The 22,744-nt window shown below is 39.8% G+C and overlaps 1 protein-coding gene across 1 annotated transcript in view; it reads left to right on the top strand.

Moving 5' to 3' along the window:
• The window catches only part of LOC127649290 (pappalysin-2-like), a 116,111-nt gene that overhangs the window by 75,683 nt on the left and 17,684 nt on the right, over positions 1-22,744 (top strand). Inside the window, exon 21 of the mRNA XM_052134334.1 lies at positions 3,004-3,075. Coding sequence (XP_051990294.1) covers positions 3,004-3,075 — 72 coding nt within the window. The remainder of the gene's footprint in view (positions 1-3,003; positions 3,076-22,744) is intronic.

Genomic DNA, 22,744 nt, shown 5'->3' with positions numbered 1-22,744 from the left:
TTTATGTACACGCTGACAACCCTCCCTTTTCCATTTTTACTATTAAAGCCACCTTAAAAGTGCAAACTCTGTCCTTTGCCTTAAAACAGGTTGTTTGAGAGAATAGTAGCATGATTTTGATCATCTGTAAATGTGAATATCATCTGTCCACACCTGTTAGTCAATGGTTAAGTAAATATGCACATCACAGAAAGTGGAAAATTGCTATGACAGGTGATCATGCTGTCCTTGTTTTCCCTATTCAGAATTCATGCTTAAAGGTTGAAGCAAGTATTTCTTGTAGATATAAACCAGCATTGTCTCTGATGAAGCTTTTTACCCCTCATATGTTATTGAAAAATGGCACCTCCCTTTGATTTTCGTGGTTATTTTTTACCGAAAGCATCAGATTTTTAACCTTTTTTTTTTTTTATGATGATGATAATGATGATGATGATGATAATGAATGACCATTTATTCTTCCCTGAAGTAAGAACAAAAAGATTATGCATTTAATTTCGGATTTTATGCTATTTTGATATTATTTACATGTCAATTTCTACATTTTGCAATAAATTTGAATATGCAAATTGACAAATTAAAAAACCCAAAAACAATTCAGAACCTGCTATCTGATGATGACTTGAAAACCATGTCATGCCAGTAAGAGCCAGTAGATGGCTTTAGCCACCTACCGTATAGAGTCTGATGGCTTGTTGTAATCTAATTTGATATTTATCAAAATATATGCATTTGGATTAGACATTATCAAACTATTATTTGTCAAAGTTAAGCATTTTTTTATTTATTTGTGTCAGTTTTTGCAGTTATTACCATTATGCTTGCAATCAAACCTGACCATTGTGTTACAAACAGAAGAAACAAAATATTTTTTTTTCTAACATTTAATAACATTTAAAACATTTAAAATGCTAAAAATGTTATAACTCAAAGTAAATGCATAATAACGTCAAGAAAATTTACACCAAGAAAAAGATCAATTAACTGCAAAATACTGTAAATTCAATTAAAGTATAAAACAAGTATAAATGCAATTTAAAACTTTCTATATTAAAACATTATTTTGCAAACATGGTTCTGTGTGTGTGTGTGTGTGTGTGTGTGTGTTCAGCATTGTGAGTGTATTACCCCGTCTTACCCCTTCCTTTCTGAGTGTGTGTGTTTAGCAATTTGACTGATTTATTGTTTGTTTGTTTTTTTATTGACAAATGTAAAAAAAAAAAAAATCTCTATTTTATAGTCTCTCCAGTTCATTTTTGGGTGTGTTTGTGAGTGAGTGGTGAGTATTTTTTGCACTGAGGATATTTTAGTTTCACCCTGTAATTTCTGACTGTTTTTTTTTTCTGTATTGTGGCGGATTTATTGATTGAATTTGACAGTTATATATATATATATATATATATATATATATATATATATATATATATATATATATATATATATATATATATATATATATATATATATATATATATATATATATATATCAGTCATATCAAATGTGTCGCTATTTTTAATTATTATTATAATTTATTTTATGACCACTTAGACTTATCAAATCAAGCCCATGTTATTTTTTTATATATTCAGACAAAGCCGGTTTAGTTGGTAAAGAAGTTCTGGTTGTGACACCCACATACCAACATCTCATAATGGAGACCAGCTTCCAAAACACAACATATGCTGTTGACCAGTAATTATGTTTTTTTGACAGGAAAGGATGACTCTCAGAAATGTAAAAACACCCAGTGTTCTGATTTTCGTTTGGGTGGCTTTATTTGGAACCAAGAGGCCAGGGAGCTTCAAGACTAAATATTTTGGAAGCAATGTTTGTAACTGAAATCACATCTTTGGCACATCAGAGTGATAAGTTGGATTGGGCTGCATTGATTTGTGCTCCAAAACCATATTCAGATCACTCCACATCTGAAATCTTGCTGCAAAATAGTTTACCGGGTCTGTCCTTATCATCATGTCAGCTCGTGAGAGTAATGATTACACTGAGACGTTTTTACAAGAGACAATTAAATTGCCACACATCAAGCACAATGTTATGTTTCACTGTTGCCCTCTGTCTGCCATTTTTGTCACCTTTGCATTCCATAGTTTTCACTTTTGTCCCTTGTTTAGCTCCACTGTCTCACTTGTCATTGTTTAGAACTACACTTCCCAGAATCCACATGCCATCATCACTGCCATTTTGTTCATTGTTTTCACCTGTGTCTCATTCAGTCATCACTCACTGTGTATTTAAGCCCTGCTTTTTGTTCACTCCTTGTCGGTTGTTGAATGTTGTTAGCCTGGTGTGTGTTCCCTGCCCGTGGTTTCTATGTAATGTTTATTTCCCCATTGAGGGTTTTCCTTTGTGTTTTGCCTGTTTGTTTATGTAATAAAGTTGAACTGCAACTGGATCTGCATCTCCTCGTCTGCCTTCGCTGCTCGTTCATAACACACGATGCCTGACTCCCATTGTTTAGAATGATAAATCAGCACCTCTAAGTACAGTTTACTTTCCAGGAATGGTGTCCAAAGTATTGCAGATTGGGTAAGAATGATGAGGAAAGGTCACAGTAGGAGGGAGATGAAACAGAGATAAGCAAGTTTCTTTCCAGAAATTCTGCTTTAAAAACAGGTCAGATTTCCAAGTCTGAGAATAGCCATTTTACGTCAAATCAATGAAATGTCTGTTCAAATTGGAAAGACAAGGGGGAAAGTCTAACTCATCATATTAATTGAATATTAATTTGCAATGTTATTTTTTGGCACAATTATTACATCTGAGCTTTGTCTTTTGAAACAGAGTTGGATGTCATTAGATTTCTGGACACAAAGAATATACAAAAAGAAACACATTTTTCAAATTTGATCTTGAGAGGATACATATTACAAGAACTCAATCAATAGTAATAATTCACTTCTGGTGTTTAATGATGTCACAAAAGCAGTGCAGTAATTTGTCTCTCCCTAAATTTATCTTGCTTCCTCATTTCTCTTATTTGACAGAGCATTGTCTGTGCTGGCATGTTGAAGTGGCATCCAAATCCAGCACATATCCACTGTATTCAGGCATGTGAGGTGAGTACCATCTACTGCATAATTGTTTTGGTAGTGAAGTGCAACATTATGTCTTTGAAAGTCTTTGAGTCAAAAAAGTCTCTGACAGCTAATGCAGTTTTGGACAAAATGTTGATTTTTGTCCACTCTCATTGAGACAGTTAATGGTAAGGTGAAATTTTAGAGGATCTTTAAGGAATTGTTCACTCAAATGAAAATTATTTCATTCTTTACTCACCATCATTTTTCTTTTTTTTTTTTTTTTTTTCCAACTATTTTTCCATAGAAAATTGTATTCATACAAAATCTATTTTTGTTATTCATTGAAACGCTCTCTAATAAAATATGGCAGCTTAGAAGCAATTTATCATATAAGGTTATATGTAAAATATGTTGTGTCCCCAGACACACTAGTATCAATGATGTTTGATGTAAATGACATCCAACCTGTGACATAGGCTCCATTTCTTTATTTGAGTTGCGATGGATTTCTGCAGTGGAAACATAATAATCAGCACAGAGTTCACATATGCTCCCTGTCAGATAAAACAGATGAAAGATGACTTTGAGAGATAACCACCAGCACAGCATTGAGGTGGTCCCCCATGCCAATTGGGAGGACCGGAGATCTCTATAATCAGTGATAAATGCTGAAGGTGTTGATTGGTTTAGTTTTACGTGCCAACTATTGTGTCATGGTACTTCATGTAGTGGACCTGTTTTGCTCTTCATTATCTCTGTAGTCATAACTCTATAAAAAGTGGTAACCTCCAATTGTTACGCTAAGGAGCGTTTTCTACCTAAACTAAGCATTGTTTTTGCAAACTAATGTATTTATGTTGATTCAGTTATGTTAAAGATTTTTGACATGAATCATACCAGTGAATTTAGATGTTACCACATGAAGCTCGTTTTTAGGTTAACGTTTTGACAGTGTACAGTATGCACTTCTATAAACCAGTCTATTTTACCAAAATGGAACTTACAAACCAAACCTTGTGTTCCATTAAAACATTGTCAAAATAGGTCATAACAGATCAAGCTAGTAGCAAATAACATGTCTTATAAGTGGGTTTCTTTGACGCCATTTAGACCCACAGGAATTCAGAGTTGGAATACTTGTGACCACTTAGGATGAATTGAATCCAAAGAGTCAAGAAATATCATAATTTCTGTTTTCTATTTTTATTTTGTCTGTGTATGGTTTACACATTCCCCCAGTTTACATTTACATCAGTAATGAGACATTTTGTTGCCAGTGATCCAACACCATTCACTCTCATATGGAGACATCTTTAACATTTCCTGTAGCCAAGAGAAACATTGAGTGTATTGGCTTATGGACTGTATGCCACATCTTCCCACAGAACGTTGACAGATTGATTCTCCGCGGAGCACCTTTTATCACAAAAATAAAACAGAATGAAAATATCATTGCCACTGTAAAATGTGGTAGATTCATGATCATAAAACATATTATTCCACCTTGTCTTCCTCCAAAGTTCTCCCCACAATTTACAATGGTGTTTAAACTCACCCCAAGCACTAACTCATCAAACTTTGTGGACAATCTTGGTGCAGAGGTGCCAAAGCAAATGAACGATCTTATCGGTGCGTGTAGGTCTTTTGGACGGAGGGAATTCAGTGGACTTTATGTAACTTATGGATGTATTTAACCAGTTATAAAATAATCACAAATAATATGTTATATGACAAAAGTAGCATACCAGATTCGCTAAAAGTCAACTGACGTGAAACATCATATTAGTGCAGTGTAGATTTACACAATTTTGTCATGTGAAACCTGGAAGAAAAAATAGTGATGACATTAAATGTTGAGTGTTTTGGAAAATAAAGGATAACTGTTTATCGTAATTCCCTCTGAATATTTGCTTGATCAATGTCAGGGAACATATCTAAGTGAAAGGGTGGAGTGAGTATGCCATTTAAATTAATCATGTGCGAGGCTTGGATACAATTTTTTTTTTTTTTTTTTTAATTATTAAGGATAACTCATAGCCTTGTTTTTTTAGAAGGAAAAAAGCCTCTAAAGATTCCATTCGTGCATCCACGTGGAGATCGTGTATTCTCCAGCATAGAAGCGGTTACATTCTCTAAAACTAGTTGTATCCATCCCGCATCTGTTGTCACCCTGCAGCTCTTGACTGGTTGCCCACTAAAGCTAAGCAGGGTTGAGACTGGCCAGTTCCTGGATGGGAGACCGCCAGGGAAAACCAAGGTTGCTGCTGGAAGTGGTATTAGGGTGGCCAGCAAGGGGGTGCTCACCCTATGGTCTGTGTGTGTCCTAATGCCCCATTATAGTGACAGGGATGCTATTCTGTAAAAAGGCACCATCCTTTGGATGAGATGTTAAACTGAGGTCCTGACTCTCTGTGGTCATTAAAAATCCCAGGACACTTCTTGTACAGATGTCCAAAAAAAAAAGCCAAATTGGCATCTATCTATCAATCATGGCCTTGTATTAATCTCCATCCCTGAATTAGCTACATCACTCTATTCTCTCCTCCCCACCAATAGCTTGTGTGGTGGGTGTTCTGGTGTACTGTGGCTGCCATTGCATCATCATCCCTATGCTATTTAAAGTGCTTTGAGTGCCTAGAAAAGAACTATATAAATGTAAGGTATTATTATTATCTCTGACAGTGACAATTTTAGCAATTTGCATTTATTTAATTAAGCTAACAAACTTTGGGTATCGCATAACTTTTGTGAGGTAAAAACATTTATACAATTTGTGTAAGTGAAGGTTGTTGATGATATAGATATCTTCACGTGATTGAAACACTGATTCACCGATTACACAAGAGATAATCACAATGCCATTGTGTCTTTCAATAACTCATCTTATGTTTGTAAAACTCATTTGTTTTTTTGTTTTTTTCGTTCTGTGATTTTGTAGTAAAGAGGTGCACTGTTTGGAGGAGAAATGCTATATGGAAGTGGGCTCCCGTCTGAAAGCAGGCGAAGCGTATTAGAGAGAAAAAAACAAAAAACATTTATAGTTTTTGAATTTTTATAATTGCATTGATATAAGTTGATAGCTACATTTTTTTTTTCAGACTATATCTGCATGACTTTTTGAATTGCCACACAATTGGCTGATAAGATAATCACATGAATAAGTAGGTATACAGGTGTTCCTTATAAAGTGCTTGGTGAGTGTTTATATATACACAGGTATGCCTTTGCTTAGCAAAACCCCAAATACACCAAGACTATAATATAAACTAGATAGGTACATTTCCTAAAGAAAATGTGAGTGGTGCTTGCTGTGGCAAAACTCGTCAAATAGCATGTTATAACTTGAAAAGAACAAAAATTATGGTCATAAATAAATCAACCCAGAAGTCTGTACGATTTTCTGGTGCAGAAATATGTGATTTGTTACTCGGTTGCTAGGGTAAGCCCATGTGGTTGCTATGCAGTTACCAAGGTAATACAATACATGGCTCCTTTCCATCCTGAGTGAAATAAGTCAACCCGGAAGTCTCTACTATTTTCTGGTGCAGAGATATGTGATTTGTTACTCGGTTGCTAGGGTAACCCCATCTGGTTGCTAGGCAGTTACCATAGTGATTGTAATCAAGTCTCCTTGCCATCCTGAGTGAAATAAATCAACCCAGAAGTCTGTACTATTTTCTGGTGCAGAGATGTGTGATTTGTTACTCGGTTGCTAGGGTAACCCCATCTGGTTGCTCGGCAGTTACCATAGTGATAGTAATGAAGTCTCCTTGACATCCTGAGTGAAATAAGTCAACCCGGAAGTCTCTACAAATTTCTGGTGCAAAGATATGACTTGTTACTCTGTTGCTAGGGTAACCCCATGTGGTTGCTAGGCAGTTACCATAGTGATACTTATCAAGTGTCCTTGCCATCCTGATTGAAATAAATCAACCCAGAAGTCTCTCTGATTTTCTGGTGCAGAGATATAGTTATTGCTAAACGGTTGTTAGAGTACTCTGTTTAGTTGCTAGGGAGTGGCTTGGCAGCTGCCAATCATGAATCTCCAAAGGGCTTTGACGCGTCAAAGTTTGACGCAATGTTAAGTCTATGGGATTTTTCGGCTGCTTTTTTGCTCCTGGGGCAAACACCGTAACCCTGATCGCTTATAAAAGTCATAGCACACGTGTCCTCAATAGGCCGTTCGATTTGACACCTCATTCGTGGGTCTACGCCAAACGGTGCAGGACAAGTTAGGTGCCAAAGTTTTGTTAAGAGATATAATAATAATAACTAGATAGGTACATTTCCTGAAGAAAATGTGAGTGGTGCTTGCCGTGGCAAAACTCGTCAAACAGCATGTTGTAACTTGTAAAGAAAAAAAATTATGGTCATAAATAAATCAGCCCAGAAGTCTGTACGATTTTCTGGTGCAGAAATATGTGATTTTTTACTCGGTTGCTAGGGTAAGCCCATGTGGTTGCTATGCAGTTACCAAGGTAATACAATACATGGCTCCTTTCCATCCTGAGTGAAATAAGTCAACCCGGAAGTCTGTAGTGTTTTCTGGTGCAGAGATATGTGATTTGTTACTCGGTTGCTAGGGTAACCCCATCTGGTTGCTAGGCAGTTACCATATTGATACTAATGAAGTGTCCTTGCCATCCTGGTTGAAATAAATCAACCCGGAAGTCTGTACTCTTTTCTGGTGCCGAGATATGTGATTTGTTTCTCGGTTGGTAGGGTAACCCCATCTGGTTGCTAGGCAGTTACCATAGTGATAGTAATCAAGTGTCCTTGCGATCCTGAGTGAAATAAATCAACCCGGAAGTCTGTACTCTTTTCTGGTGCCGAGATATGTGATTTGTTTCTCGGTTGCTAGGGTAACCCCATCTGGTTGCTAGGCAGTTACCATAGTGATAGTAATCAAGTGTCCTTGCGATCCTGAGTGAAATAAATCAACCCGGAAGTCAGTACTATTTTCTGGTGCAGAGATATGTGATTTGTTACTCGGTTGCTAGGGTAACCCCATCTGGTTGCTAGGCAGTTACCATAGTGATAGTAATCAAGTGTCCTTGCCATCCTGATTGAAATAAGTCAACCCAGAAGTATCTACGTTTTCTGATGCAGAGATATGTGATTTGTTACTCGGTTGCTAGGGTAACCCCATGTGGTTGCTAGGCAGTTACCATATTGATACTAATGAAGTGTCCTTGCCATCCTGGTTGAAATAAATCAACCTGGAAGTCTGTACTCTTTTCTGGTGCCGAGATATGTGATTTGTTTCTCGGTTGCTAGGGTAACCCCATCTGGTTGCTAGGCAGTTACCATAGTGATAGTAATGAAGTGTCCTTGCCATCCTGAGTGAAATAAATCAACCCGGAAGTCAGTACTATTTTCTGGTGCAGAGATATGTGATTTGTTACTCGGTTGCTAGGGTAACCCCATCTGGTTGCTAGGCAGTAATCATAGTGATACTAATCAAGTGTCCTTGCCATCCTGATTGAAATAAGTCAACCCGGAAGTCTCTACGTTTTTGTGATGCAGAGATATGTGATTTGTTACTCGGTTGCTAGGGTAAGCTCATGTGGTTGCTAGGCAGTTACCATAGTGATACTAATGAAGTGTCCTTGCCATCCTGATTGAAATAAGTCAACCCGGAAGTCTCTACGTTTTTCTGATGCAGAGATATGTGATTTGTTACTCGGTTGCTAGGGTAACCCCATCTGGTTGCTAGGCAGTTAACATAGTGATACTTATCAAGTCTCCTTGCCATCCTGATTGAAATAAGTCAACCCGGAAGTCTCTATGTTTTTGTGATGCAGAGATATGTGATTTGTTACTCGGTTGCTAGGGTAAGCCCATCTGGTTGCTAGGCAGATACCATAGTGATACTAATCAAGTGTCCTTGCCATCCTGATTGAAATAAGTCAACCTGGAAGTCTCTACGTTTTTCTGATGCAGAGATATGTGATTTGTTACTCGGTTGCTAGGGTAACCCCATCTGGTTGCTAGGCAGTTAACATAGTGATACTTATCAAGTCTCCTTGCCATCCTGATTGAAATAAATCAACCCAGAAGTCTTTCTGATTTTCTGGTGCAGAGATATAGTTACTGCTAAACGGTTGCTAGGGTACTCTGTTTAGTTGCTAGGGAGTGGCTTGGCAGCTGCCAATCATGAATCTCCAAAGGCTGCTTGTCAGTATGAATGATATAAACCAACTCCCATGCCTCTGTGACATTCAGAATAGAAGATATCCCTGTATGGATTTTTGTTGTTAAGGTTCTCAACAATGGTTGCTAGGGAGGGGCTAGGAAGTGTTGAGGTGATGCATGATTGGCTGTTTGCTGTCCCGAGTCAAACGAGACCACCCTTGTGTTTCTATGACACTTCTATCCGGAGATATCCCTTTGATCTGTTTCAATAGAAGTCTATGGGACTTGTTGCTAAGGTGCTCTTAATGGTTGCTAGGGCGTGGCTTGATAGCCTCACAATGATCCTGAGAGACCGATTGGTTGTCTGAGTAAAATGAGCCCACCCCCTCGTCTCTATGACACTGTGATCCAGAGCTATGTTCAATACAAATCCCTATGCCTTTTCATTTCATGGGCCGTCCTACACCATTATAAGTCAATTGGGGCATTTTTGGGCAGCTCCTGCCCCCAGGGGTGCAACTTTTACCCCATATTGAGGTATGCTTTTACAGAGCCTGCCAGCCTCTTCAAATGTGGCAAATCACACGTTTCTACTGAAATCCTCGCTTGGAGCTGTGATGCGTCAAAGTTTGTCTCAATGTTAAGTCTATGGGATTTTTCGGCCGCTTTTTTGCCCCTGGGGCAAATACCGTACCCCGATCGCTTATAAAAGTCATAGCACACGTGTCCTCAATAGGCCGTTCGATTTGACACCTCATTCGTGGGTCTACGCCAAACGGTGCGGGACGAGTTAGGTGCCGAAGTTTTGTTAAGAGATATAAAAATAAAAATAAAAATAATAAGTATGTGAGATTACAATAGTGATGCTTTGCAAGCACCACTAACTAGATAGGTACATTTCCTGAAGAAAATGTGAGTGGTGCTTGCCGTGGCAAAACTCGTCAAATAGCCTGCTTGAAAAGAACAGAAATTGTGGTCATAAATAAATCAACCCAGAAGTCTGTATAATTTTCTGGTGCAGAAATATGTGATTTGTTACTAGGTTGCTAGGGTAAGCCCATGTGGTTGCTATGCAGTTACCATAGGTAATACTAATACATGGCTCCTTTCCATCCTGAGTGAAATAAGTCAACCCAGAAGTCTGTACTGTTTTTCTGGTGCAGAGATATGTGATTTGTTACTCGGTTGCTAGGGTAACCCCATCTGGTTGCTAGGCAGTTACCATAGTGATACTAATCAAGTGTCCTTGCCATCCTGATTGAAATAAGTCAACCCGGAAGTCTCTACGTTTTTCTGATGCAGAGATATGTGATTTGTTACTCGGTTGCTAGGGTAACCCCATCTGGTTGCTAGGCAGTTACCATAGTGATACTAATCAAGTGTCCTTGCCATCCTGATTGAAATAAATCAACCCAGAAGTCTCTCTGATTTTCTGGTGCAGAGATATAGTTACTGCTAAACGGTTGCTAGGGTACTCTGTGTAGTTGCTAGGGAGTGGCTTGGCAGCTGCCAATCATGAATCTCCAAAGGCTGCTTGTCAGTATGAATGATATAAACCAACTCCCATGCCTCTGTGACATTCAGAATGGAAGATATCCCTCTATGGATTTTGGTTGTTAAGGTGCTCGACAATGGTTGCTAGGGAGGGGCTAGGAAGTGTTGATTTGATGCATGATTGGCTGTTTGCTGTCCCGAGTCAAACGAGACCACCCTTGTGTTTCTATGACACTTCTATCCGGAGATATCCCTTTGATCTGTTTCAATAGAAGTCTATGGGACTTGTTGCTAAGGTGCTCTTAATGGTTGCTAGGGCGTGGCTTGATAGCTTCACAATGATCCTGAGAGACTGATTGGTCGTCTGAGTAAAATGAGCCCACCCCCTCGTCTCTATGACACTGTGATCCAGAGCTATGTTCAATACAAATCCCTATGCCTTTTCATTTCATGGGCCGTCCTACACCATTATAAGTCAATTGGGGCATTTTTGGGCAGCTCCTGCCCCCAGGGGTGCAACTTTTACCCCATATTGAGGTATGCTCTTACAGAGCCTGCCAGCCTCTTCAAATGTGGCAAATCACACGTTTCTACGAAATCCTCGCTTGGAGCTGTGACGCGTCAAAGTTTGTCTCAATGTTAAGTCTATGGGATTTTTCGGCCGCTTTTTTGCCCCTGGGGCAAATACCGTACCCCCGATCGCTTATAAAAGTCATAGCACACGTGTCCTCAATAGGCCGTTCGATTTGACACCTCATTCGTGGGTCTACGCCAAACGGTGCGGGACGAGTTAGGTGCCGAAGTTTTGTTAAGAGATATAAAAATAAAAACTAGATAGGTACATTTCCTGAAGAAAATGTGAGTGGTGCTTGCCGTGGCAAAACTCGTCAAATAGCATGCTTGAAAAGAACAAAAGTTATGGTCATAAATAAATCAACCCAGAAGTCTCTACGTTTTTCTGATGCAGAGATATGTGATTTGTTACTCGGTTGCTAGGGTAAACCCATCTGGTTGCTAGGCAGTTACCATAGTGATAGTAATGAAGTCTCCTTGCCATCCTTATTGAAATAAGTCAACCCGGAAGTCTCTACTATTTTCTGGTGCAGAGATATGTGATTTGTTACTCGGTTGCTAGGGTAACCCCATCTGGTTGCTAGGCAGTTTCCATAGTGATAGTAATCAAGTTTCCTTGCCATCCTGAGTGAAATAAATCAACCCAGAAGTCTGTACTATTTTATGGTGTAGAGATATGTGATTTGTTACTCGGTTGCTAGGGTACTATGTGTAGTTGCTAGGGAGTGGCTTGGCAGCTGCCAATCATGAAATTCCAAAGGCTGCTTGTCAGTATGAATGACATAAATCAACTCCCATGCCTCTGTGACATTCAGAATGGAAGATATCCCTCTATGGATTTTGGTTGCTAAGGTGCTCGACAATAGTTGCTAGGGAGGGGCTAGGAAGTGTTGAGGTGATTCATGATTGGCTGTTTGCTGCCCCGAGTCAAACGAGACCACCCTTGTGTTGGTATGACACTTCTAGCCGGAGATATCCCTTTGATCTCTTTCATTAGAAGTCTATGGGACTTGTTGCTAAGGTCCTCTAAATGGTTGCTAGGGCGTGGCTTGATAGCTTTGCAATGATCCTGAGAGACTGATTGGTCGTCTTAGTAAAATGAGGCAGGCCCCTTGTCTCTATGACACTGTGATCCAGAGCTATGTTTAATAAAAAATCCCTATTTCATGGGCCGTCCTACACCATTGTAAGTCAATGGGGGCAACTTTGGGCAGCTCCTGCCCCCCAGGGGTGCAACTTTTACCCCATATTGAGGTATGCTCTTACAGAGCCTGCAAGCCTCTTCAAATGTGGCAAATCACACGTTTCTGCGAAATCCTCGCTCGGAGCTGTGACGCGTCAAAGTTTGTCTCAATGTTAAGTCAATGGGATTTTTCGGCCGCTTTTTTGCCCCTGGGGCAAATACCGTACCCCCGATCGCTTATAAAAGTCATAGCACACGTGTCCTCAATAGGCCGTTCGATTTGATACCTCATTCGTGGGTCTACGCCAAACGGTGCGGGACGAGTTAGGTGCCGAAGTTTTGTTAAGAGATATAATAAAAATAACTAGATAGGTACATTTCCTGAAGAAAATGTGAGTGGTGCTTGCCGTGGCAAAACTCGTGAAATAGCATGCTTGAAAAGAACAAAAATTATGGTCATAAATAAATCAACCCAGAAGTCTCTACGTTTTTCTGATGCAGAGATATGTGATTTGTTACTCGGTTGCTAGGGTAAACCCATCTGGTTGCTAGGCAGTTACCATAGTGATAGTAATGAAGTCTCCTTGCCATCCTTATTGAAATAAGTCAACCCGGAAGTCTGTACTATTTTCTGGTGCAGAGATATGTGATTTGTTACTCGGTTGCTAGGGTAACCCCATGTGGTTGCTAGGCAGTTACCATAGTGATACTTATCAAGTCTCCTTGCTCATCCATGAGTTGAAATATCAGTCAACCCAGGAAGTCTCTACGTTATGTTCTGATGCAGAGATATGTGATTTGTTAATTGGTTGCTAGGGTAACCCCATCTGGTTGCTAGGCAGTTACCATATTGATACTAATGAAGTGTCCTTGCCATCCTGGTTGAAATAAATCAACCCGGAAGTCTGTACTCTTTTCTGGTGCCGAGATCTGTGATTTGTTTCTCGGTTGCTAGGGTAACCCCATCTGGTTGCTAGGCAGTTACCATAGTGATAGTAATCAAGTGTCCTTGCGATCCTGAGTGAAATAAATCAACCCGGAAGTCAGTACTATTTTCTGGTGCAGAGATATGTGATTTGTTACTCGGTTGCTAGGGTAACCCCATCTGGTTGCTAGGCAGTTACCATAGTGATAGTAATCAAGTGTCCTTGCCATCCTGATTGAAATAAGTCAACCCAGAAGTATGTACGTTTTTCTGATGCAGAGATATGTGATTTGTTACTCGGTTGCTAGGGTAACCCCATGTGGTTGCTAGGCAGTTACCATATTGATACTAATGAAGTGTCCTTGCCATCCTGGTTGAAATAAATCAACCTGGAAGTCTGTACTCTTTTCTGGTGCCGAGATATGTGATGTGTTTCTCGGTTGCTAGGGTAACCCCATCTGGTTGCTAGGCAGTTACCATAGTGATAGTAATCAAGTGTCCTTGCCATCCTGAGTGAAATAAATCAACCCGGAAGTCAGTACTATTTTGTGGTGCAGAGATATGTGATTTGTTACTCGGTTGCTAGGGTAACCCCATCTGGTTGCTAGGCAGTAATCATAGTGATAGTAATCAAGTGTCCTTGCCATCCTGATTGAAATAAGTCAACCCGGAAGTCTCTACGTTTTTCTGATGCAGAGATATGTGATTTGTTATTTGGTTGCTAGGGTAACCCCATCTGGTTGCTAGGCAGTTACCATAGTGATAGTAATCAAGTGTCCTTGCCATCCTGATTGAAATAAGTCAACCCAGAAGTATCTACGTTTTTCTGATGCAGAGATATGTGATTTGTTACTCGGTTGCTAGGGTAACCCCATGTGGTTGCTAGGCAGTTACCATATTGATACTAATGAAGTGTCCTTGCCATCCTGGTTGAAATAAATCAACCTGGAAGTCTGTACTCTTTTCTGGTGCCGAGATATGTGATGTGTTTCTCGGTTGCTAGGGTAACCCCATCTGGTTGCTAGGCAGTTACCATAGTGATAGTAATCAAGTGTCCTTGCCATCCTGAGTGAAATAAATCAACCCGGAAGTCAGTACTATTTTCTGGTGCAGAGATATGTGATTTGTTACTCGGTTGCTAGGGTAACCCCATGTGGTTGCTAGGCAGTAATCATAGTGATAGTAATCAAGTGTCCTTGCCATCCTGATTGAAATAAGTCAACCCGGAAGTCTCTACGTTTTTCTGATGCAGAGATATGTGATTTGTTACTCGGTTGCTAGGGTAACCCCATCTGGTTGCTAGGCAGTTACCATAGTGATAGTAATGAAGTGTCCTTGCCATCCTGAGTGAAATAAATCAACCCGGAAGTCAGTACTATTTTCTGGTGCAGAGATATGTGATTTGTTACTTTCGGTTGCTAGGGTAACCCCATCTGGTTGCTAGGCAGTATATCATAGTGATACTAATGAAGTGTCCTTGCCATCCTGATTGAAATAAATCAACCCAGAAGTTTCTCTGATTTTCTGGTGCAGAGATATAGTTACTGCTAAAGGGTTGCTAGGGTACTCTGTTTAGTTGCTAGGGAGTGGCTTGGCAGCTGCCAATCATTAATCTCCAACGGCTGCTTGTCAGTATGAATGATATAAACCAACTCCCATGCCTCTGTGACATTCAGAATGGAAGATATCCTCTATGGATTTTGGTTGCTAAGGTGCTCGACAATGGTTGCTAGGGAGGGGCTAGGAAGTGTTGAGGTGATTCATGATTGGCTGTTTGCTGCCCCGAGTGAAACGAGACCACCCTTGTGTTTCTATGAAACTTCTATCCGGAGATATCCCTTTGATGTCTTTCATTAGAAGTGTATGGGACTTGTTGCTAAGGTGCTCTAAATTGTTGCTAGGGCGTGGCTTGATAGATTCAAAATGATCCTGAGATACTGATTGGTCGTCTGAGTAAAATGAGCCCGCCCCATTGTCTCTATGACACTGTGATCCAGAGCTATGTTGAATACAAATCCCAATGCCATTTCATTTCATGGGCCGTCCTACACCATTGTAAGTCAATTGGGGCATTTTTGGGCAGCTCCTGCCCCCCAGGGGTGCAACTTTTACCCCATTTTGAGGTATGCTCTTACAGAGCCTGCCAGCCTCTTCAAATGTGGCAAATCACACGTTTCTGCGAAATCCTCGCTCGGAGCTGTGACGCGTCAAAGTTTGTCGCAATGTTAAGTCTATGGGATTTTTCGGCCGCTTTTTTGCCCCTGGGGCAATTACCGTACCCCGATCGCTTATAAAAGTCATAGCACACGTGTCCTCAATAGGCCGTTCGATTTGACACCTCATTCGTGGGTCTACGCCAAACGGTGCGGGACGAGTTAGGTGCCGAAGTTTTGTACGGAGATAGAATAATAAAAAGTATAAAAATAAAAATAAGTATGTGAGATTACAATAGTGATGCGCCACTAAAATAAAAGTATAATGATGAGATTACAATAGTGATGCTTTGCAAGCACCACTAAAAACTAGATGGGTACATTTCCTGAAGAAAATGTGAGTGGTGCTTGCCGTGGCAAAACTCGTCAAACAGCATGCTGTAACTTGAAAAGAACAAAAATCATGGTCATAAATAAATCAACCCAGAAGTCTATACGATTTTCTGGTGCAGAAATATGTGATTTGTTACTCGGTTGCTAGGGTAAGCCCATGTGGTTGCTATGCAGTTACCAAGGTAATACAATACATGGCTCCTTTCCATCCTGAGTGAAATAAGTCAACCCGGAAGTCTCTACGTTTTTCTGATGCAGAGATATGTGATTTGTTACTCGGTTGCTAGGGTAACCCCATGTGGTTGCTAGGCAGTTACCATAGTGATACTTATGAAGTGTCCTTGCCATCCTGATTGAAATAAATCAACCCAGAAGTCTCTCTGATTTTCTGGTGCAGAGATATAGTTATTGCTAAACGGTTGCTAGGGTACTCTGTGTAGTTGCTAGGGAGTGGCTTGGCAGCTGCCAATCGTGAAACTTCAAAGGCTGCTTGTCAGTATGAGTGATATAAACCAACTCCCATGCCTCTGTGACATTCAGAATCGAAGATATGCCTCTATGGATTTTGGTTGCTAAGGTGCTCGACAATGGTTGATAGGGAGGGGCTAGGAAGTGTTGAGGTGATTCATGATTGGCTGTTTGCTGCCCCGAGTCAAACGAGACCACCCTTGTGTTTCTATGACACTTCTATCCGGAGATATCCCTTTGATCTGTTTCAATAGAAGTCTATGGGACTTGTTGCTAAGGTGCTCTAAATGGTTGCTAGGGCATGGCTTGATAGCTTCACAATGATCCTGAGAGACTGATTGGTCGTCTGAGTAAAATGAGCTCGTCTCTATGACACTGTGATCCAGAGCTATGTTCAATACAAAATCCCTATGCCATTTCATTTCATTGGCCGTCCTACACCATTATAAGTCAATTGGGGCATTTTTGGGCAGCTCCTGCCCCCCAGGGGTGCAACTTTTACCCCATATTGAGGTATGCCCTTACAGAGCCTGCCAGCCTCTTCAAATGTGGCAAATCACACGTTTCTGTGAAATCCTCGATCGGAGCTGTGACGCGTCAAAGTTTGTCGCAATGTTAAGTCTATGGGATTTTTCGGCCGCTTTTTTTCCCCTGGGGCAAATACCATACCCCCGATCGCTTATAAAAGTCATAGCACATGTGTCATCAATAGGCCGTTCGATTTGACACCTCATTCGTGGGTCTACGCCAAACGGTGCGGGACGAGTTAGGTGCCGAAGTTTTGTACGGAGATATAAAAATAACTAGATAGGTACATTTCCTGAAGAAAATGTGAGTGGTGCTTGCCGTGGCAAAACTCGTCAAATAGCATGCTTGAAAAGGACAAAAATTATGGTCATAAATAAATGAACCCAGAAGTCTGTATGATTTTCTGGTGCAGAAATATGTGATTTGTTACTAGGTTGCTAGGGTAAGCCCATGTGGTTGCTATGCAGTTAGCAAGGTAATACAATACATGGCTCCTTTCCATCATGAGTGAAATAAGTCAACCCGGAAGTCTGTACTATTTTCTGGTGCAGAGATATGTGATGTCTTACTCGGTTGCTAGGGTAACCCCATCTGGTTGCTAGGCAGTTACCAGAATGATACTAATCAAGTCTCCTTGACATCCTGATTGAAATAAGTCAACCCGGAAGTGTCTATGTTTTTCTGATGCAGAGATATGTGATTTGTTACTCGGTTGCTAGGGTAACCCCATCTGGTTGCTAGGCAGTTACCATAGTGATACTAATCAAGTCTCCTTGCCATCCTGATTGAAATAAGTCAACCCGGAAGTCTCTACATTTTTCTGATCTAGAGATATGTGATTTGTTACTCGGTTGCTAGGGTAACCCCATGTGGTTGCTATGCAGTTACCATAGTGATACTAATCAAGTCTTCTTGCCATCCTGATTGAAATAAGTCAACCCGGAAGTCTCTACGTTTTTCTGATGCAGAGATATGTGATTTGTTACTCTGTTGCTAGGGTACTATGTGTAGTTGCTAGGGAGTGGCTTGGCAGCTGCCAATCATGAAATTCCAAAGGCTGCTTGTCAGTATGAATGATATAAACCAACTCCCATGTCTCTGTGACATTCAAAATGGAAGATATCCCTCTATGGATTTTGGTTGCTAAGGTGCTCGACAATTGTTGCTAGGGAGGGGCTAGGAAGTGTTGAGGTGATTCATGATTGGCTGTTTGCTGCCCCGAGTCAAACGAGACCACCCTTGTGTTTATATGACACTTCTATCCAGAGATATCCCTTTGATCTCTTTCATTAGAAGTCTATGGGACTTGTTGCTAAGGTGCTCTAAATGGTTGCTAGGGTGTGGCTTGATAGCTTTGCAATGATCCTGAGAGACTGATTGGTCGTCTGAGTAAAATGAGGCAGGCCCCTTGTCTCTATGACACTGTGATCCACAGCTATGTTTAATAAAAAATCCCTATTACACCATTATAAGTCAATTGGGGCATTTTTGGGCAGCTCCTGCCCCCCAGGGGTGCAACTTTTACCCCATATTGAGGTATGCTCTTACAGAGCCTGCCAGCCTCTTCAAATGTGGCAAATCACACGTTTCTGCGAAATCCTCGCTCGGAGCTGTGACGCGTCAAAGTTTGTCGCAATGTTAAGTCTATGGGATTTTTCGGCCGCTTTTTTGCCCCTGGGGCAAATACCGTACCCCCGATCGCTTATAAAAGTCATAGCACACGTGTCCTCAATAGGCCGTTCGATTTGACACCTCATTCGTGGGTCTACGCCAAACGGTGCGGGACGAGTTAGGTGCCGAAGTTTTGTACGGAGATAGATGTGAGATTACAATAGTGATGCTTTCCAAGCACCACTAAAAATAAAAATAAGTATGTGAGATTACAATAGTGATGCTTTGCAAGCACCACTAATAAAAAGAAGAATAAGTATGTGAGATTACAATAGTGATGCTTTGCAAGCACCACTAATAAAAAGAAGAATAATAAGTATGTGAGATTACAATAGTGATGCTTTGCAAGCACCACTAATAATAAGTATGTGAGATTACAATAGTGATGCTTTGCAAGCACCACTAATAAAAAGAAGAATAAGTATGTGAGATTACAATAGTGATGCTTTGCAAGCACCACTAATAAAAAGAAGAATAATAAGTATGTGAGATTACAGTAGTGATGCTTTGCAAGCACCACTAATAATAAGTATGTGAGATTACAATAGTGATGCTTTGCAAGCACCACTAATAATAAGTATGTGAGATTACAATAGTGATGCTTTGCAAGCACCACTAATAATAAGTATGTGAGATTACAATAGTGATGCTTTGCAAGCACCACTAATAATAAGTATGTGAGATTACAATAGTGATGCTTTGCAAGCACCACTAATAATAAGTATGTGAGATTACAATAGTGATGCTTTGCAAGCACCACTAATAAAAAGAAGAATAAGTATGTGAGATTACAATAGTGATGCTTTGCAAGCACCACTAATAAAAAGAAGAATAAGTATGTGAGATTACAATAGTGATGCTTTGCAAGCACCACTAATAAAAAGAAGAATAAGTATGTGAGATTACAATAGTGATGCTTTGCAAGCACCACTAATAGTAAGTATGTGAGATTACAATAGTGATGCTTTGCAAGCACCACTAATAGTAAGTATGTGAGATTACAATAGTGATGCTTTGCAAGCACCACTAATAGTAAGTATGTGAGATTACAATAGTGATGCTTTGCAAGCACCAATAATAGTAAGTATGTGAGATTATAATAGTGATGCTTTGCAAGCACCACTAATAAAAATAATAAGTATGTGAGATTACAATAGTGATGCTTTGCAAGCACCACTAATTATACTACAGCTTTGTTCCAAATGCTCTGCAGCAGATCAAGATGGCCTTTCCCAATAATAGACTGATGATATGAGAAGAGGTCAGTTCAGGTTGTACTATATGTATCAAGATCATTATTTGAATTTTAACCAGTTTAGTCAATCATATAAAGAGGATTACTCTATTATCATTACTCCTGGTTCTTTGAGGAGATTGTTTTCATACTGTTTCAAAAGTTTACTTAGTTAACCTTGATTCAAGGATTTATGCTTTTGAAAGATGATGTCACAATGCTTCCACACACATTGGTGGCAGCAGAGAGTTATCACTAATGTGGAACCAGAAATTAAGCCTTCAGCTAACCTGTACCTGTTTGCCTTATTATTCAGCCTATTTAAAACTCTAGCTGAGTTCAGAATGGTGTACTGTCTATCAGGGCTTGACATTTACATCTGCCCATGTGCCAAATGTGGGTGTAAATCAGCAGTGGCTGATAACTTAGTCATTCTTACTAGTCACTTTAGCGGGTGACATTCTCAGTATTAGTCCTGTATTGGAAATTCTGTAAATGTTAGGCCACAAAAGCTAATAAAATGATATACATCTTATGCTCAGTGCTTTGTAAGCACTAAATATTCTTTGTCTGAAATGCAGGCATGTCTTTTGCAAAGCAATATTGAAGCCTTGTTTCTGCATGAGTGTGACACGAGCCATTGTGAATTATGGACAAATAATTGGAAAAGTTTTCCTCCTGTTCTGTCCTACTCCTGTTCTGACTGGCCATGTCTGCTTTATGGTATTCCAAGAGATTACTTAAATCATTAACCCTGTGTTCTGCCAAACTCACATAATTCTCGTTCAAATATAATGTCCAAACAAATACAAAGGTGGGGGATTTTGGATTGGGAAAATCTATATCTACACAGAGCAGAAATAGTAAGAGTAGTATGGTAGTATGGCATTCTGAACTCTGCGATTTGTTGTTCAGAAGAGCATATTTACTGTACAACTCTTGCTATTGCTGCAGTATATAGTATATTTTATGTATTATGCATAGTAATGCGCACAGTATACAACTTTTCTGTAAACTTAGAGTACTATTATACTAGATTTGCCAAAATGTACAGTATACAGCAGAGCACTTTTCGCAGAATACTGGATCCTACAATGCAATGTGCTTTACTTAAATTTCTAATTATTTTTAACATAGAAATTTGTATTCTGTTTCATAAGTCTGCGAAAAGTTTAGACTTTGTATATAAATAAAAATAATGTGTCTAAATAAATAAAAAATGTGACACAATTAGGCGAGTGTTCAGGGGCACCACGACTCTGGGAGGCACAAACTCCGTGCAGGCTAAATAGAAATATAATACTAAAATATAGCTGCAAGCAGTGATGATGGGCCCAAGCACCATGGGTCTATTTCCACCTGGTGGCTTTTGGAAAACTATGCCCATTTTAAAGGGGGTGCTACAGAGTTTGTCTTTGGATTTACCACGAAAACTAGCCATGCACAGAACAACACTTGTGTTTGTCTCCCACGGATGCATTGAATGTGCAATAATATGGTAAATGTTAGCGTTTGTCAGCCGCGAGCATGAGGCACTGATCGAGTCTCATAAAAATCTACCCTGAAAGTTGAGTATTTTAATTATTAATCAAAATAATAAAAAAGGGGAGGATCTAGTAAAATTATTGCCATACAAATCTAACAGTAATCTAATCACCGTTAGCTTCTAACACCAATAAGATAACAATACACTGAGGTAATATGGGAGTTCTTGATATGGCAGAGGCTGGCTTTAACACAATATTCAAGCAAAAACAACCAGGTGTATTTCTTATTATAATATAACAAGATTTATTATAATCAAGTATTAATGAACACTGCCCATACTATCTGAATATAACACAAAACATGAGGAAATCCTAACTAATAGTGAAGCCATTTGCTAATGTGTATATGTGTGTGGGGGTGTGTGTCTAGATATGGTAACAAAGGAAACAAAATGGCAGAGCCAAAGATCATTTAAGTGTTGGAGGGAAGGAGAAAGGAAAGATGGCTGGATCAGTTCCAGAGCAGTGGAGCTAATACCACGTGAGTATGTCATTGAGCGGACACACAAAGGAACTGATGAAAGAAGAATGAGACACCAGCCTGAGTCAGACATAAACCACAGTTTGCTCACTCCATAAATATCAGAGACAGAGAGCGAACAAAAAGTGGTGCATGAAATCTAATTGAGGGTGACTGCTCGTAACAGCGGGACTGAATTACTAGTTCAGATCACTCAACAAAACATTTCACCCAAAATTACGATCTCACAAATCAAAACATCATACAGCGATCAGAGTTAAACATACAATATTATACTCAAAACATCAGCATTTAGAGTCAAATATACGATTTAGTTGCACAAGAAAATTCACAGTTTCTAAACTAAATCTGCCCAGATATCAAGCCTTACTTGGGAAATCCTGTGTGATTTCAGCAGGGTTGTCCGTTCGAATTCTTGTAGTGTTGAGCGGTCAGGAGAAATGGTCTGGATTGGTCCTTGGTTTTACGCTCGACAGCGAAAAGACTTCGTGCGTCTCTGCTCTATTTCTCGGGTCCGATGATGGAGAGTAATGCTGGAGATAAACGTTGAAAGAAAACGAGGGAGAAGGGAAGCTGGTCACCTTTTTCTGTTTTCAAAATAAATTCACTGTTGTCTTGCAGTGAAAATGAATGAACTGGTTATAATAATTATACTAGACTGGAACAAAGCTAAGTTAATCTTACTCTACCGTGGCCAAATGGTGAGGTTTGAAAAACGTAGCCTCTTTTTGTTCTTTGTCCAAAATGGAGGGAAAACTCCTTCAGAATGTGCACAAATACAGATATCTCTTTAGCACAGAGAGATCTGTCCACGGGTTTTATTGAAAAGATGACGTCATCTGTCTTGGGCAGATCTCGACCAATGGCTTTTGAGACTGGGTCCATGGGCGGGACTACACATCCAGCTGTGAAACTGTGACGGA

The sequence above is a fragment of the Xyrauchen texanus genome, chromosome 9, assembly GCF_025860055.1.
Source record: "Xyrauchen texanus isolate HMW12.3.18 chromosome 9, RBS_HiC_50CHRs, whole genome shotgun sequence".
Classification (NCBI taxonomy): domain Eukaryota; kingdom Metazoa; phylum Chordata; class Actinopteri; order Cypriniformes; family Catostomidae; genus Xyrauchen; species Xyrauchen texanus.
This window is presented reverse-complemented; position numbering and strand designations above follow the sequence as displayed.